Raw genomic sequence first — 15266 nt, 5'->3', positions numbered from 1 at the left:
AGCTTTTCAATACTGAAAATAAGTAGATATGCAAAAAGCCCCCTGACCTACACTAATTTTACAAACTCAAAATCACAAAAATTTGTTAATAAACAACTCACCAACTTCTCGCGTCCACTTCAGATCTTCAGCTGTAGTCTGCACTAACTGTTCGTTACAATGCTAGCACAAAATTACATAAAACTAGAGCAAAAAAACGTGAAAATATGCAAGCTATTACTACTCGTGATGGTCAGTTCTGCCCAGTGGCCAGCCTCAGCATCCCAGCCAGTAGTGTAGCCTGCCAGGGGCGGCTCTAGGTTCGTGGCAGCCCTGGGCAGAAAAAGAATCGGTGGCCCCTTCGCCCGCCAATGTCAATATGGTATCTTATGCACGGTGGATGGCCACGTCCGTTGCGGACACTACATAGCCGCCTTGTGCTCATGACACGATTCTTTATGCGCGTGTCTGTAACTTGAAAACCAAGTGACAACCCATGATATTCTCATTACGGCAGAACATTATAATACTACATATAGCTTACTGCTCCGACTCGAGCAACATTAGTAAATACAGCGTACTAATTAACAAGAAACACAATGTCTTTCGGCCACATTGCCGTCAGCTGTGTCGTTATTTTCTCTTTGTTTTATATTCAATATATATTGGCGTGGTGGCCCTGTGCAGGTGCACAGTTTGCACATGCCTAAGGCCGCCCCTTGCGACGTCATGGCTCATTAACTTTGGACAAGGCTCGTGGCTATACTAGCAGATGATGTTTTCCGGTACCGTACTGCCATGGGAAAATGCGCTTTTGTCAGAAGGCAGAAGTAAGAAAAGTCAATAAGTAACGCCGAAGATGCAGAATGATTCAATCACAAACGAGAGGAATCATTTTGTACAAGTTTAGTGCTAACTAGGATCTGTCATGAGGGCCACACAGATTTCTGTTGCGGGCCACGTGTTTGACATGCCTGCTTTAAAGAACCTGCAGAATTCTGGAAAAAGATTTTGTAGACAAAGTAAACAATAATTAATGTGCATCAGAGTGATGTAAGGCCACCCCAGGTACTGGCACACTTATCTTCATTGATGATGTAACTGCTAATGTTAGTTGTACAATGAATTCTGAGGTGTATAGAAACATCTCACGTTTCAGTAAATGCTCCCAAACTCATTGGACAGTGTTTCATCCTAGATCAAGGTAATGATCCCAAAAATAATGCTAAGGCAACACAGGTGTTTATAGCTAAAAAATGGAAAATTATTGAATGGCCAAGCCAGTCACCCAATTTAAATCCAATTAAACATGGCTTCCATATGCTGAAAAGAAAACGTAAGGGGACAAGCCTCTGAAACAAACAATAGCTAAAGATGGCTGCATTAGGAGCTTACCAGAGCATCACCAGAGAAGATACACAGAACCTGGTGATGTCCATGAATCACAGACTTCAAGCAGGCATTGCATGCAATGGATATGCAACACAGTGTTACATTCGACTGCTTTAATATACAGTACCTACCATTGCTATGTCCCAAACATTATTGTGCCCTGTAAAGAGGATACCATTTATAAAAAATGTGGTAATTTGTACATGGTGTAACTGAAATTTATCCAAATACTCTTAAATTAAAGTCTTCAATGTGCACTTCAATCATGTCTGAATTGTAATTTTAAACTGTGGAGCAGAGGGGTAAATAAAGGAAAAATGTGACTTGTCCCAAACAGTGTGCCACTTGGTACTAGTAACCTTACCTTTTACCTTCCAGAAAGTAAGGAAACAATGACTATAGTGATAACATCACAGTAATGTAATTAACCTGCAAACACAGTAGTTGACAGTATAAGTTAGTCCCCAATAATAAGTATGCGAATACTGTTTAAAAAAAAAAAAAAAAAAAAAAAAAAATGGAATGGGCAGTGAAACCCGAAACACTTGAAGACATTCTCCTTTCCCAATTTAATCCAAACAGTTTTAGCCATGAATGAAATGTAGTTTTGCAGTGTAGTTTATATGTTACTAAATATTTTTGTTTTATTATAACTATCATATGTGAATATGTGTACCCCATACCACAACCTAAACCACAAATATTTTATTCAGTTAATATACACTTCAAACCTCAGTTTATCATTGCCAATGTTGTCCTTCCCTTAAAGATCTGTATAAAAATCTCAAAGTTTTTACGTGTGAATGAAAAATCATGTAATTGAGCTATCTGGTCAAGTGAAGTTTTCCCCCAATAGCATATCCAAAAACATTTCCTCCTTATTGAACATATTGAAGTCATTCTTTCTGATATGTGAGAACCATAATTAAAGGCGACAAGGACTGGCCAGGTTTTTTTTTTTATTTTTTTTTAATACACATGCATGGTGGTGCAAAAGTGTCATCTTTAACTCAGCAGAACAGCAAATTGTCAAATTGACTTATTCAGTTGGCTGCCACCTTAGATTCATTTCTAGGATGTTCTTGTAGTCTTTGCAGATTTTCATTCATCGATTTGCTATGCAAGACTTTGGTTATGTCAATTTGAAAAACAATTTTGTAACTGTATATGTCATTATGTACTATAATGTGTAAAGTCTTCATTAGGCTATGTTTTATTCTTCTCCAATATTTTTATTCTTCTTCTATATCTTGGATTTTAATTTGTTTGTTTTTAGAGGTTATCTTGGCCCTGGAGGAATAGGGGATTTTGGGCATTACCCCAACTGTACTGGAGGAGCAGCTGGATATATTGACCGTTGGTTTCTAGGAGAAAATCATATTTATCAGAACCCCAGTTCTCATGTAAGAGCACTGTATATTTCATTCTTCCTTGATTAAGAGCAAGCTATAGCATATTAGGATTGAAATATAAAATGGCCACATACTAGGTATATCTATTTAAGAGATGCTCCCTCATTTGCATTAAGAGCAACCTGAATTTGTTGACTCAGTAATTCAGTCAGATACTAAATATATGACATAGAGGTGATGTTCTGTATCAAGTGCAATATGATCTGTTTTTGCTATAAGTTAGTGTATTTTAGATCTGTACTCTAGATTACTTTTTTCCAATTTATCATTGAGGTGCTGAATTGGAATAAGTTCTGGTGATGGTTCAAATTCAATTAATTGTTTCTCATGTCATTCCATGGGCCATGTTATGAAAACCTCTTCAGAGACTAGGACAATGCTATAATTAATAATTACGGAGTGTTCAAATATTCTGTGGCATTCAACTGTTGCCTTACTAATTTCTAGAAATCCAGTATTTACTACATACAATCTTGTTTTGTCTTGGTAGAGTAATATATTGCTCTACTTTCCCCTATTGTATTATTAATAAGTAGCCTTTGTCAGAGTGCCTAATCCCGCAGACTTACCACTGTGTATAAGGTATTACAGTATATAACTTATCCCCACCTTCCCTTCTATATCTGTAACCTCAGGCAATTAGGTGTAGTAAAAAGACAAGCAGGAGTTAAGTTACACATAAAACAATGTATTATTGATAATATTCACAAATAATAACAATATGCAAAGTACATTTGAATATTGGCAACCATACAACCTGATTAAATGGTGATGTGTAGTTTCAGGCGGCACACAGACTTGTTATTTAAAATGTCTCTAGTTAAGGCATCTTTGGTGCTCAGCTTTCTTCAGAACAGGCTGCAAGCATATTCAGATATGGCTGCCAAGCTGTGGTCTCCATTGTTCATCAGTTTGGTCTTCATGATCAGAGGTTAGTAAGAGAGATACTTCTTCATCATATGTTGGTTGGTAAGAAAGAGATAATGTGGTTGAACAAGCAGATGTATAGATTCTCTGTCCAACCCCTACAGCCAATAGGACATCATGGTACTTAAAAGCTTCTGATAGAAGCCAATTCCAAACAGCCATGCTTCAGACCAATGGGGCAACACCTGCCATCCCCCAAAACCATATGGCAACTTGGCTTCCTTGCGGGGGTTGAAAGACTTTAGCAGAGAAACACTCACCAAACTGGTTTAAAGCACACACACACACACACACCCAACTCTGTTGTAAAATTCAGAGACCCATTTCTAAAAGGGGGGGAGGGGTTGTAAACATGAATGCTTCTCACTAATGTAACACTGAATTACATTGCTTTGCCTAAATTACAAATAAAGACTTATAAAATATGCAAAATCTTACATCACAACAAATATTTACTAAACCATTACATTATCCGTTTTGTTCACTCCTAACTGGATGTACCTATTCCCTCATTAACATATATTATTAGTGCTGGGGGAAAATAATTCATTGGAATCAAATTAGGGCTGCCTTGATTAATCAAAGTAATTGACAAATTTACTAAAATTTTTAGTCGATCTACAGTGGTGTGAAAAACTATTTTCCCCCTTCCTGATTTCTTATTCTTTTGCATGTTTGTCACACAAAATGTTTCTGATCATCAAACACATTTAACCATTAGTCAAATATAACACAAGTAAACACAAAATGCAGTTTTTAAATGATGGTTTTTATTATTTAGGGAGAAAAAAAATCCAAACCTACATGGCCCTGTGTGAAAAAGTAATTGCCCCCTTGTTAAAAAATAACCTAACTGTGGTGTATCACACCTGAGTTCAATTTCCGTAGCCACCCCCAGGCCTGATTACTGCCACACCTGTTTCAATCAAGAAATCACTTAAATAGGAGCTGCCTGACACAGAGAAGTAGACCAAAAGCACCTCAAAAGCTAGACATCATGCCAAGATCCAAAGAAATTCAGGAACAAATGAGAACAGAAGTAATTGAGATCTATCAGTCTGGTAAAGGTTATAAAGCCATTTCTAAAGCTTTGGGACTCCAGCGAACCACAGTGAGAGCCATTATCCACAAATGGCAAAAACATGGAACAGTGGTGAACCTTCCCAGGAGTGGCCGGCCGACCAAAATTACCCCAAGAGCGCAGAGACGACTCATCCGAGAGGTCACAAAAGACCCCAGGACAACGTCTAAAGAACTGCAGGCCTCACTTGCCTCAATTAAGGTCAGTGTTCACGACTCCACCATAAGAAAGAGACTGGGCAAAAACGGCCTGCATGGCAGATTTCCAAGACGCAAACCACTGTTAAGCAAAAAGAACATGAGGGCTCGTCTCAATTTTGCTAAGAAACATCTCAATGATTGCCAAGACTTTTGGGAAAATACCTTGTGGACTGATGAGACAAAAGTTGAACTTTTTGGAAGGCAAATGTCCCGTTACATCTGGCGTAAAAGGAACACAGCATTTCAGAAAAAGAACATCATACCAACAGTAAAATATGGTGGTGGTAGTGTGATGGTCTGGGGTTGTTTTGCTGCTTCAGGACCTGGAAGGCTTACTGTGATAGATGGAACCATGAATTCTACTGTCTACCAAAAAATCCTGAAGGAGAATGTCCGGCCATCTGTTCGTCAACTCAAGCTGAAGCGATCTTGGGTGCTGCAACAGGACAATGACCCAAAACACACCAGCAAATCCACCTCTGAATGGCTGAAGAAAAACAAAATGAAGACTTTGGAGTGGCCTAGTCAAAGTCCTGACCTGAATCCAATTGAGATGCTATGGCATGACCTTAAAAAGGCGGTTCATGCTAGAAAACCCTCAAGTAAAGCTGAATTACAACAATTTTGCAAAGATGAGTGGGCCAAAATTCCTCCAGAGCGCTGTAAAAGACTCATTGCAAGTTATCGCAAACGCTTGATTGCAGTTATTGCTGCTAAGGGTGGCCCAACCAGTTATTAGGTTCAGGGGGCAATTACTTTTTCACACAGGGCCATGTAGGTTTGGATTTTTTTTTCTCCCTAAATAATAAAAACCACCATTTACAAACTGCATTTTGTGTTTACTTGTGTTATATTTGACTAATGGTTAAATGTGTTTGATGATCAGAAACATTTTGTGTGACAAACATGCAAAAGAATAAGAAATCAGGAAGGGGGCAAATAGTTTTTCACACCACTGTATATTTGCCTAATTGACTAATCATCGCAGCTCCTCTCCAACATTGCATGCTGGCAAGCTACAACTCACTGTATTGTTACTGAGTTGGCTAATCATGGAGGCAGCTGTACCACATTCAACGGAAAAAAGGATCCTCCTAATATCAGGCCAAATTCTCCATGTTGGGAGTATTTCCCCCATAAATCTGAGAAAGTGGTTGGTTTGACATTGTAAAAAACAAAATGTTTTCCACAACTTGACACCCAGATTTGTAACAGAAGGGGAGAGGGTATTGGTACGGTCAGAAAAGGAAATACAATTTACAGAGGAACTAAGTTGATGGAGGGTGCCAATTAAAAGAGCGTCAGTTTTGGTGCTGTTCAGCTTTAGGAAGTTCTTGGACATCCAGGCCTCAATCTCATTAAAGCAAGAGGAAAGAGTTGATGGCGGTGTAAGAGAAGTCGAATCCAGTCTCACATAGAGATGCATATTATCGGCATAGCAATGGAATGAAACTCCATGCTTGCAGATGATGTGACCCAGGGGTGGTATATAGATATTAAAGAGGGTCGGCCCCAAGGACTGATCCTTGTGGGGCCCCACAGGTGACAGTGTGGGTATGAGATTTAGCATCCCCCAAGGCCACATACTCAGCCCTATCTGTAAGATGGGACTCGAACCACTCCAAAGCAATGCCAGAAAGTTCAATTATATAGTGAAGATGATGAAGGAGAATATTATGATCTACCGTATCAAATGCAGCTATGAGGTCCAGGAGGATAAGGAGTGATGGAGAGCCCTGGTCAGCAGCCATCAGGAGGTCATTGGTGATTCTGACCAGGGCTGTCTCTGTACTGTGAAAAGTTCGGAAACCAGATTGAAATTTTTCAAACAGATTGAATTTTTTGAGGTGATCCTGAAGCTGAACTAAAACAACCTTTTCTAAAACCTTAGACATAAATGGAAGGTTGGAGATCAGACGATAGTTTGCAATCACTTCAGGATCCAAAGAGGATTTTTTTAAAGTGAGGTCTACTTTTTGCAGTTTTCAAGGCTAGTGGGACTAAGCCGCTCTGGAGAGAGTGATTAATGATATCAGCATTAAGAGGGCTTATATCTGATACATTAGCTTTTACCAGAGGAGTAGGAAAAGGGTCCAGTGAACATGTTGAAGGCCTCATCCTCTGTATGATGTCCTCAACTTCTTTAACTGTGGTACAGAGGAACTGGGAAAGGCAGCCCACTGGCTTTGATGTAGAAACATCCAGCAGTGGAGGGCTGGAGGCAGACAATGAGGAGCAAATGATGTCCACCTTAGAGGTGAAACATTCAATAAAATTATTGCACTGCTCCTCTGTGAAATTATTACAGGCGTAGGTGTGAGGATTGAGTAAATGATTTATCATGGAAAAACGTTGTTTGGAATTTCCAGGACTGTTGTTGATTAAATTTGAATAGTATTGAGATCTGGCAGTGGTCAGTGCCCTGGAGTAGTTTTTTTTGGTGTTCCCAATAAGCTGCTTTCATCTGTCGAAGCTCACTTGTAAACCACGGGGCAAATTTTACAAAAGAGACCACTCGTGATTTAACTGTGTCTCAAGGATGTTGTGGAGCCCATTGTTGTAATAATTGACTAATTCACTGACAGAAGAAAGGTGGGGAGCAATGGAGAAGTTCTTAATGTCAGCATTTAAATTAGTCAAATTTATTTTTTTCAGGTTCCTGAAGCGGATACAGCGCTGTGGTTTAGAGTACAGTGGTACCTCTGGTCACGACCGTAATTCGTTCCAAAACTCTGGATGCGACCCGATTTGGTCACGACCCGAATGTAATTTCCCCATGAGATTGTATGTAAATACAATTAATCCGTTCCAGACAGTACGAACTGTATGTATATATAAATATAATATTTTTAAGCACAAAAATAGTTAATTATACCATAGAATGCACAGTGTAATAGTAAACTAAATGTAAAAACATTGAATAACACTGAGAAAACCTTGAACAACAGAGAAAACTAACATTGTAATAGTTCGCTCTAGACCCTTACGAACCGCTCGCTGTAAACACTTTTTTTGAGTTTTAAGCACAGGGGAAAAAAATTAAATGCCACTTCCCTTGCAAAACTTTTCAAACCATCCTCTACTGGCTTTGAATTCCTCACCTTTGCCACTCGAAGAAGGATTTTTTTTTTCAGGAAATTGCCATGAATCTTCCTGGCTTTCTCACATATGATCGGCTCGCTTACGCTATCCCCTGCAAGTTGCTTCTCGTTCAACCACACTAGCAACTGTTTTTCCACCTCTTCCAGCACTTGAGGCCTCTACTTGGTTAACATTATAACTCCTTTTGCAACATCAGCTACTTTGTTAGGCCCTGTATACGCAAACAAAAGAAAATGGCAAATCATTGGCACGTACAAACGCACGTAGGGATACTGGCTGCCAGTGTTTTTTTTGTTCGCCACCAGAGCGTGTGGTTGTAAACAGATGCAAACGTTTGGCAAACTTTTTGTTTGTAACCCGATTTGTACGTGTTCAGAAACGTTCGTGACCAGAGGTGCTACTGTATAGTGAATTTGTGGGTAAATCCATTGAGACAATTTTGTGATCGGAAACACCCAGATCAAGTACTTGGAGGTCAGAGATGAGGACTGAGACAGTAATGATTAAATCGAGGGTATGGCCCTTGTTGTGAGTGGGGACCTCGACAAGTTGCCTCAGATTTAGGCAGTCCCAGAGCTCTAAGAGCTGGGCAGCAGAATAATTAGAGGCTGTGTCCACATGAACGTTCAGATCTCCAAGAATCGGTATACTTCATGATGTTGTACAGAAAGATGAGAGCAGCTCATTCATTTCCATAATGAAATCAGGGTGGTGTTTTGGTGGTCGGTAAATAAGAAGTATTGTTATAAAAAGTGGATGCTTGCAATTAATTGCCAGGCATTCAAAAGTTGAGAATATAGGAAGCGGAGAAGTGATATTTGCATACCTATCCGATGGATTATAGCCCGACCACCGCCACGTCCAGAGCTGCGGGTTTTTTCGAGGTAGGTGTACCCAGGAGGGCAGGACTCACTGAAAACTGAGTATACCTCAGATTATATGTGATTATAAATTAGACAGGCTTTATTTGTCAGGGACTGAACATTAAAAAGTTCAAGTTTGATGTTTAGTGAGGTGTTGCTTTTAACCAGAGGACGAAGAAAGCTGAAACCCACTCCAGGCTTTCCATCTTGCCTGGACCGCTGCAGAGCAGTGTTTTTAGTCTCCGTGGTGATGGTGCTTGGATGACGTGTTTGGTCTGCGACGGAGTGAGATGCTGCTGTCCACAAAGATGGAATGGAGCTCCTGGTCTTGATGTAAACAAACCGCCGACCAGACCCCCGATGGAGGAGTCCAAGTTGTTGTTTGACTGTGATGTCTAATGGAAGGCTGTGGTTGTTGAGCTCCAACAGTTGCGATGGCAGATACCGAAGCATACAGGCGACTGGAGGAGATATGGCCCCGATGTAATTAGTCGGCTGTAATTCTTATGTGCACAGTTTGACAGCAGTGGTGCAAATTGCAAAGGACTCCAGAAGTAAGACAATCACCAAGGTCCCCAAACGACAGGGCCAACATCCAGGAAATGTAATAGCGGGCCGATACAGGCCAGCACCGATGACACAGCACAAGTTGGGCCAACAACTGCTGCAGGTAGTATTTCTCTAAAAGCAACGATATTAAACGCTGTAAGGCATTAACAGCAAATTACAGCCGCTAAATGCTAAAGTTCTGAATAGTATCCAGAAAACAGCTACAATCCGCTACAATCAAAATGACATTCAAGTAATAAAAATACTTAAATAATGAATATAGCGTGGAGAAGTGGTGAACAGCCAGTGCCTGTGTCCTCTCCCCTGCCCTGAAAAAGCCATTGCCTGTTTTTTCGCTGCTTAAGCAGGTTTATACAGTTTGTCCAGGTCATTAGGTTTTTCACCTGCCAGCCTGGGTTTCTCCCACCTTTATCAAAAGGCTTGCCTTTTGTGGGATATTTAGGTGCAGTCCCCATACTCGGGAGACCATAATAAGTTCCCAGTGTGTTCCCAGATGCACCAGGCTCTCTATCCTGTGGGTCCCGGTTCTACTCTTCCCCGGACCTTTAACAGGATGATGGGTCGAAGTATACTCAAGCTTTCCCCGACACGCCCCAACCAACCCCCACTCAGCGATTCGGAAGCAGTACTTACCCATCTGACTTTTCTTGCGTTGTGTATAGTGTGTCGAGTCTATGTTTTGGTCTGACTGGGTTCTATCCAGGAGGTCATAATCCTGCTGGCTATGCCACTGTAAAATTAATAGACTCGACACACTTAAAAAGGTTTTTGGCAGCCACCCGTATATTATTCCTGGCTGCAAAAGGTTTTTAACTAGTACAGAGATATTCTCAGTACGGAGTCCAAAGCAGAACTTTTGAGGGTTTGCAAAGATGGCAGCTTTAAGAGATCAGACCGGAAGTGACGTAAGGAAACCGGAAGTGATGTTCTTCAGATGTCAGATTGGGTGCCAGAAGTGATATTCTTCTGGGCGTCGGAACTAGAAGTGACGTCATCTGCTCTGAATCAGACAGGTTTTCCCACGGCTGGTCTGTAGAGATAACAGGAGAAGGTTTAGTGCACCCCGCCACCCCCTGGCCTGGCATGGAATTACCTTTGCTTGGTCCATACAATGTCCTCCAAGTCGCACCTATGTGACATATCTTTTTATGCTGCAGGATAATTTTGACTGGCTCTTAACATTGAATAAGTAACTGCTTTGCAGAGGTTGTGTAAATAAGAAACTGGCTGGATGCAAATAACTCCAGGCTCACGTGGAACAGTCACGTTCTTCCCATCTCTGTGGGCTTTATGCCATACCTACTGGAGACCTGCAGGTGAAGTAAATAGAGGGTCCAATGGTGCACCCCCAGTGATATGGTGCACCCCCAGTGATAGATTATAGTCACAGCCAGGGCTGATTTCCCACTGATGTTACTAAATTCTGTTAGGAAAAACAGGAAACACTGAGGCGGCAATTGAACTGACAGCCAAAGCCTTAGCCTGTATAAACGGAGTAGAATCAGTGTCAGAAATAACTCAGTCGTTCTACCTTTGTGGCACATGCATAGAAACAAAAATGTTTTTTATAAGCAAGCGTAATTTTCAGAAGCACAAAGTGTATTTCTTAGAAGCAAGCCGAATTTTCATTAGCCAGCTTAACTTTCATGAGCGCAAGCGTAATTGACACATGTGAAATGTAATTTTTGCTTAAATTATTACGAGCTATTTTTAACAGTGATCTTACTCCATAGTTACCGTCCCATTTTACTTTATCATGCCAAGTAGAGTTTTGTTGTGGTGCAGCAGACTATTAGCCAGTGAAAGCGCTGTGAAGAAGCTGTCTGTTGTTACTGTTCTGCCTTTGTCCAGTCTGATAGCAGCCACGGAGCATTGTTATCTTTAATTGCCGGTACAACAAATAGTTCTGAGTAGGCATCGACCACAGCAACAACTGTGGTCATCGCTGCTCTTGTGAAAAGAATGGAGATAAATGCCATGAACTCTGAGAAGGAGAGGCAAGTTCGTTGTACCACGTGAACATCACTGACAGAATAAAACTTGAATAATAAAAAAAGAATTTTTAAAGTAGCCAAAATTTACACCGGGTGTTACAGACACAAATCAAATGCATATTTTTATTATATTTTATAAATAATAATAGCCACTCGCTACTCAAAATGAGGAGCACACAGATTCAAACCTGCAACCTTAGTTCTCACCTCTGCAGCATCCAAGAAGACATACTGACTTTCTGTCAGTTGATATTTGAGCTTTGGTTTTTAACTCGCTGACAGCAATGTAGACTGAATTTTTTTTTCTGTGCTTATATTCTTGAATAAAAGTGCACGTTTATTTGATATTTGGACTAACGTCTTTATACACTTCATGTCATTATTACCATAACATGGAAAAAAGTTTCTGTTTTAGGTATGTGTTCAGCACTTCTTGCTTCGCATTTCCTGTCATCCTACATTTAACCAGATCGTTGTAGACATGGAACACATATGAAATGTATGCTTTCCAAATAACAATATATTATTTACCCTATACAACTCCAGGCACCTCACACCCAGATAAAAGGGAGTGGAACGGGGATAACTTCAGCTGCACTGGTGGGGGGATGGGATAGCAGGCTGCTTGTTGCTTGTGCTGATTGACACATTTGCAAAACAAATGGATGGAAAGGTTCAAGGAAATTTAAGGTGGACTGGGATTACGATTTTAATCGTGGCTTCAGGGATTTTAGTGTTAATGATACTGTAAGTGGTGTGATGGGCTACCGTAAACAAGTATGTTTGTGAGCTTGTAAAAAAACATCAAATTTGTCAAATTAAAAAATCGGCACCACAGGAGAGCTGGAAAGTTACAGTCAACTGTTATGTCTCAACCCAGGTAGATGTTGGGATGAACTTGATGGGGCTGTTACCTATATCCAACAAGATGAAAAACATGCTGATGGTAGTGGTTGACTTTTTCTGTAAATGTTCGGAACTGCTCGCTTTATCAGATGACAAAACTGTCAAAATCTGCACCTCCCTAAAAGATGAAATTTTTATCCACTGAGGGGTTCTAAAATTTCTTGCTTCAGACAGAGGTCAGCAGTTTACCAGCATGGAACATCTTTGCTATTCCTAGGGAGTGGAACACAAAATAACAGCATTTCACTCCCAGTGTAACCTGACAGAGAGAGAGAGAGAGAGAGAATTGAACCCTGAAAAGAATGTTGGCCTGCTAAGCAGGTGAGCACCACCAAGATTCGGATAAATGGCTTTCAGAGCTTTTTTTTTCCATTAATATGATGGTACACGAGCCTCCATCAATTTAAAAGAACTGCTCAACATCTTAATTGCCACCCCTTCCACTGCAAATTCTAATTCTTACTTTACATTGTTAGACTTAAAACTCAAAATATGTTCAGAAGAATCTGGTGAATTCTATGACAGTCTAAGCAATGTAACACTGTTAAAAGCTGTTACGTACATTTTTCTAGTCTGTGTGTTATGTATTTACCATTTCTGTGAAATATCTCCCATTTATCTATGGGGAATAGGGCTGTCATGGGTGTTATTGTAGGAGTGATGACATGTCTTCCAGGCGATAGTGGCTCCCTGGATGAGATAGAATATGGAGTTGCCAGAGTAATGCAAAGCAAAGTGGATTAAAGAGTCACATGGCAAGGACTGGAGGCAAGCTCAACAAGGATTGTAGAAGGATAGGCAGAGGACAGTGTCAGTATTTCTCAGCTGAAAGGAAAAAAACTGGATGATCAACAGTTGAAAGATATTGCCAGGGTGGGAAATGACCCAGTTAAAGTTGTCTTTAAAGAAATGTGGTAATTTTTCTTTACCAGTGAGACACCAGCAGGGATTAACTTGGATAGTATCCTTACAGCAGACTTTCATTGGAACCTGGGTGTGATATTCAATTTTTTCTGTATTTCAGATATATGTTGAGTGACGGCCTAATTCAAGAACTTTACCTGCAGTATTTAAACAACCAGACATTAAAAATATGTTTGCAAGAAATACAACTAGATTTACTGTCATGTGGGCAAGAACAGAATTACAGTAGGAGTTTGAAATTAAAAGTTATAAAGTTAAACATGCTATTTTGTATAATGAAAAAAATAAAGAAAACAATCATGCACTACTTTAATATGAATGACATATGATAAGCATACATATGAATCATCACTGACATCTTTTACTATAACATCCCAAGGTAAGCATTAACCTGCATAATAACTAAAAATAAAATAAATAGTAGAAAATCATAAGACAGTTACAACAGTGACACAGTTTGGTGTAAAGTTTAAAGCATGTTCTTGTTTAAGAAATGTTATGTTTAAGGGCTTATTTAACGTGTTTCATTTCTCTAAATTTGGTCATACAGTCGTACTTTCAAATGTTCATATCGAAAAGGTCAGAAAGCTATATGCCAATCTGCTATTTGCAAACTTATGTGACAGTCTATGCTAGTAATAAGACCATTTCCTAACTGGTTAATTAGCAGTCAGTTTTACAGATATAGCAAAGGAAGTCCTATTTCATGTTAACTTACTGAGGGAAAAAGACTATACCATATTCTAAGTAACTAAAAAAAACTAATATTCTGTTATTGAAATTAAGCAATTCTACATTCTAAGATCAGCTCTTCCAGATTTCCGCAGAAAATATTGCAACTGGAACCTGAATTCATCACACAGAAAAAGGGGATCTTTTAAGAACACCACTGCTAGCACTACATGACTGCATTAAAGGACTTATGTGCAGTAGTTCATGAAATCTAGTCTTTCAGGGAAGCTGCGCAGATTAGATAGATAGATAGATATTTTATTAATCCTAAGGGGAAATTCACATTATGTCTCAAAAGGAAGTTCCAAATATGATTGTGAGCTGCATTATTCCATTTTGAACTGGAATGGTTAGACATTGCACTTATTATCTGGGCAGTGAAGATGTGCTACTAATGTTGTTGAAATTTGGCACACTTATTCTTCAGGGATATGCATCAGAAAAGTTCCATTTATTATCTCTAATGCTGTGTGTTGAAGAAAACTTCCCATTGAAAAGTACTGGTTTATTTGCAAACTTATTTATCTCAACACAGAGAAACATTGTGTGTGACTTCAACTATTAGTTTACTGTTTCAAATATACTTTGAGAGAGGTCACTCCTATCTTCTATATTTTATACATTTTTACTCATCCAGTAGTCACTTCCGCCAACTAAACAGATTACAGATAAAAGTTAATCAAATGCAGGGAGAAACGCATACACAAAATGCAACTCTGGTACAGCAATTTACTTTTCCTACTGCTTGTATTTAAATAAAAAAAAGAAGAATGTAAGACGAAAGGAATCATGAAAGCATCAGGGTATAAATAGTGAACAAATATGTACCCAGCATTCATGTTACAATAAAACAACACCACAACTACATTATCTCCACATTATTATAATTTTGTATTTCTCGGACACAATAATTTATTGGCAGAGTTCCAGATCAGCTCTCCATCATGGTTTGCAGCAGCCAATACTTTTAACTCTCTGGTAGGTACTTCTTTCAAAAATGTTATGTTTTGAAATTTTGAAATAACTGTTGGCCATATACTGTATATAACTGTAACATTAAGACATGAGTCAATGCTATTTTTACATTACATTTACATTTATCACTTGAATAGGAATCTGCTGTCAGGCTATATTATTATTATTATTATTATTATTATTATAGATTTATAAAAGTACTGCTATAA

The 15266-nt window shown here is 39.3% G+C and overlaps 1 protein-coding gene across 2 annotated transcripts in view; it reads left to right on the top strand.

Moving 5' to 3' along the window:
* hgsnat (heparan-alpha-glucosaminide N-acetyltransferase) overlaps positions 1 to 15266 on the top strand; it is a 379450-nt gene that overhangs the window by 274410 nt on the left and 89774 nt on the right. For both annotated transcript variants that reach the window (XM_028802147.2, XM_028802148.2), the window contains exon 13: positions 2648 to 2774. In XM_028802147.2, coding sequence (XP_028657980.1) covers positions 2648 to 2774 — 127 coding nt within the window. The remainder of the gene's footprint in view (positions 1 to 2647; positions 2775 to 15266) is intronic.

Source organism: Erpetoichthys calabaricus, chromosome 5 (genome assembly GCF_900747795.2).
Source record: "Erpetoichthys calabaricus chromosome 5, fErpCal1.3, whole genome shotgun sequence".
Classification (NCBI taxonomy): Eukaryota; Metazoa; Chordata; class Cladistia; order Polypteriformes; family Polypteridae; genus Erpetoichthys; species Erpetoichthys calabaricus.
The sequence above is the reverse complement of the archived record's forward strand: the minus strand, read 5'-3'. Positions and strand labels throughout refer to the sequence as shown.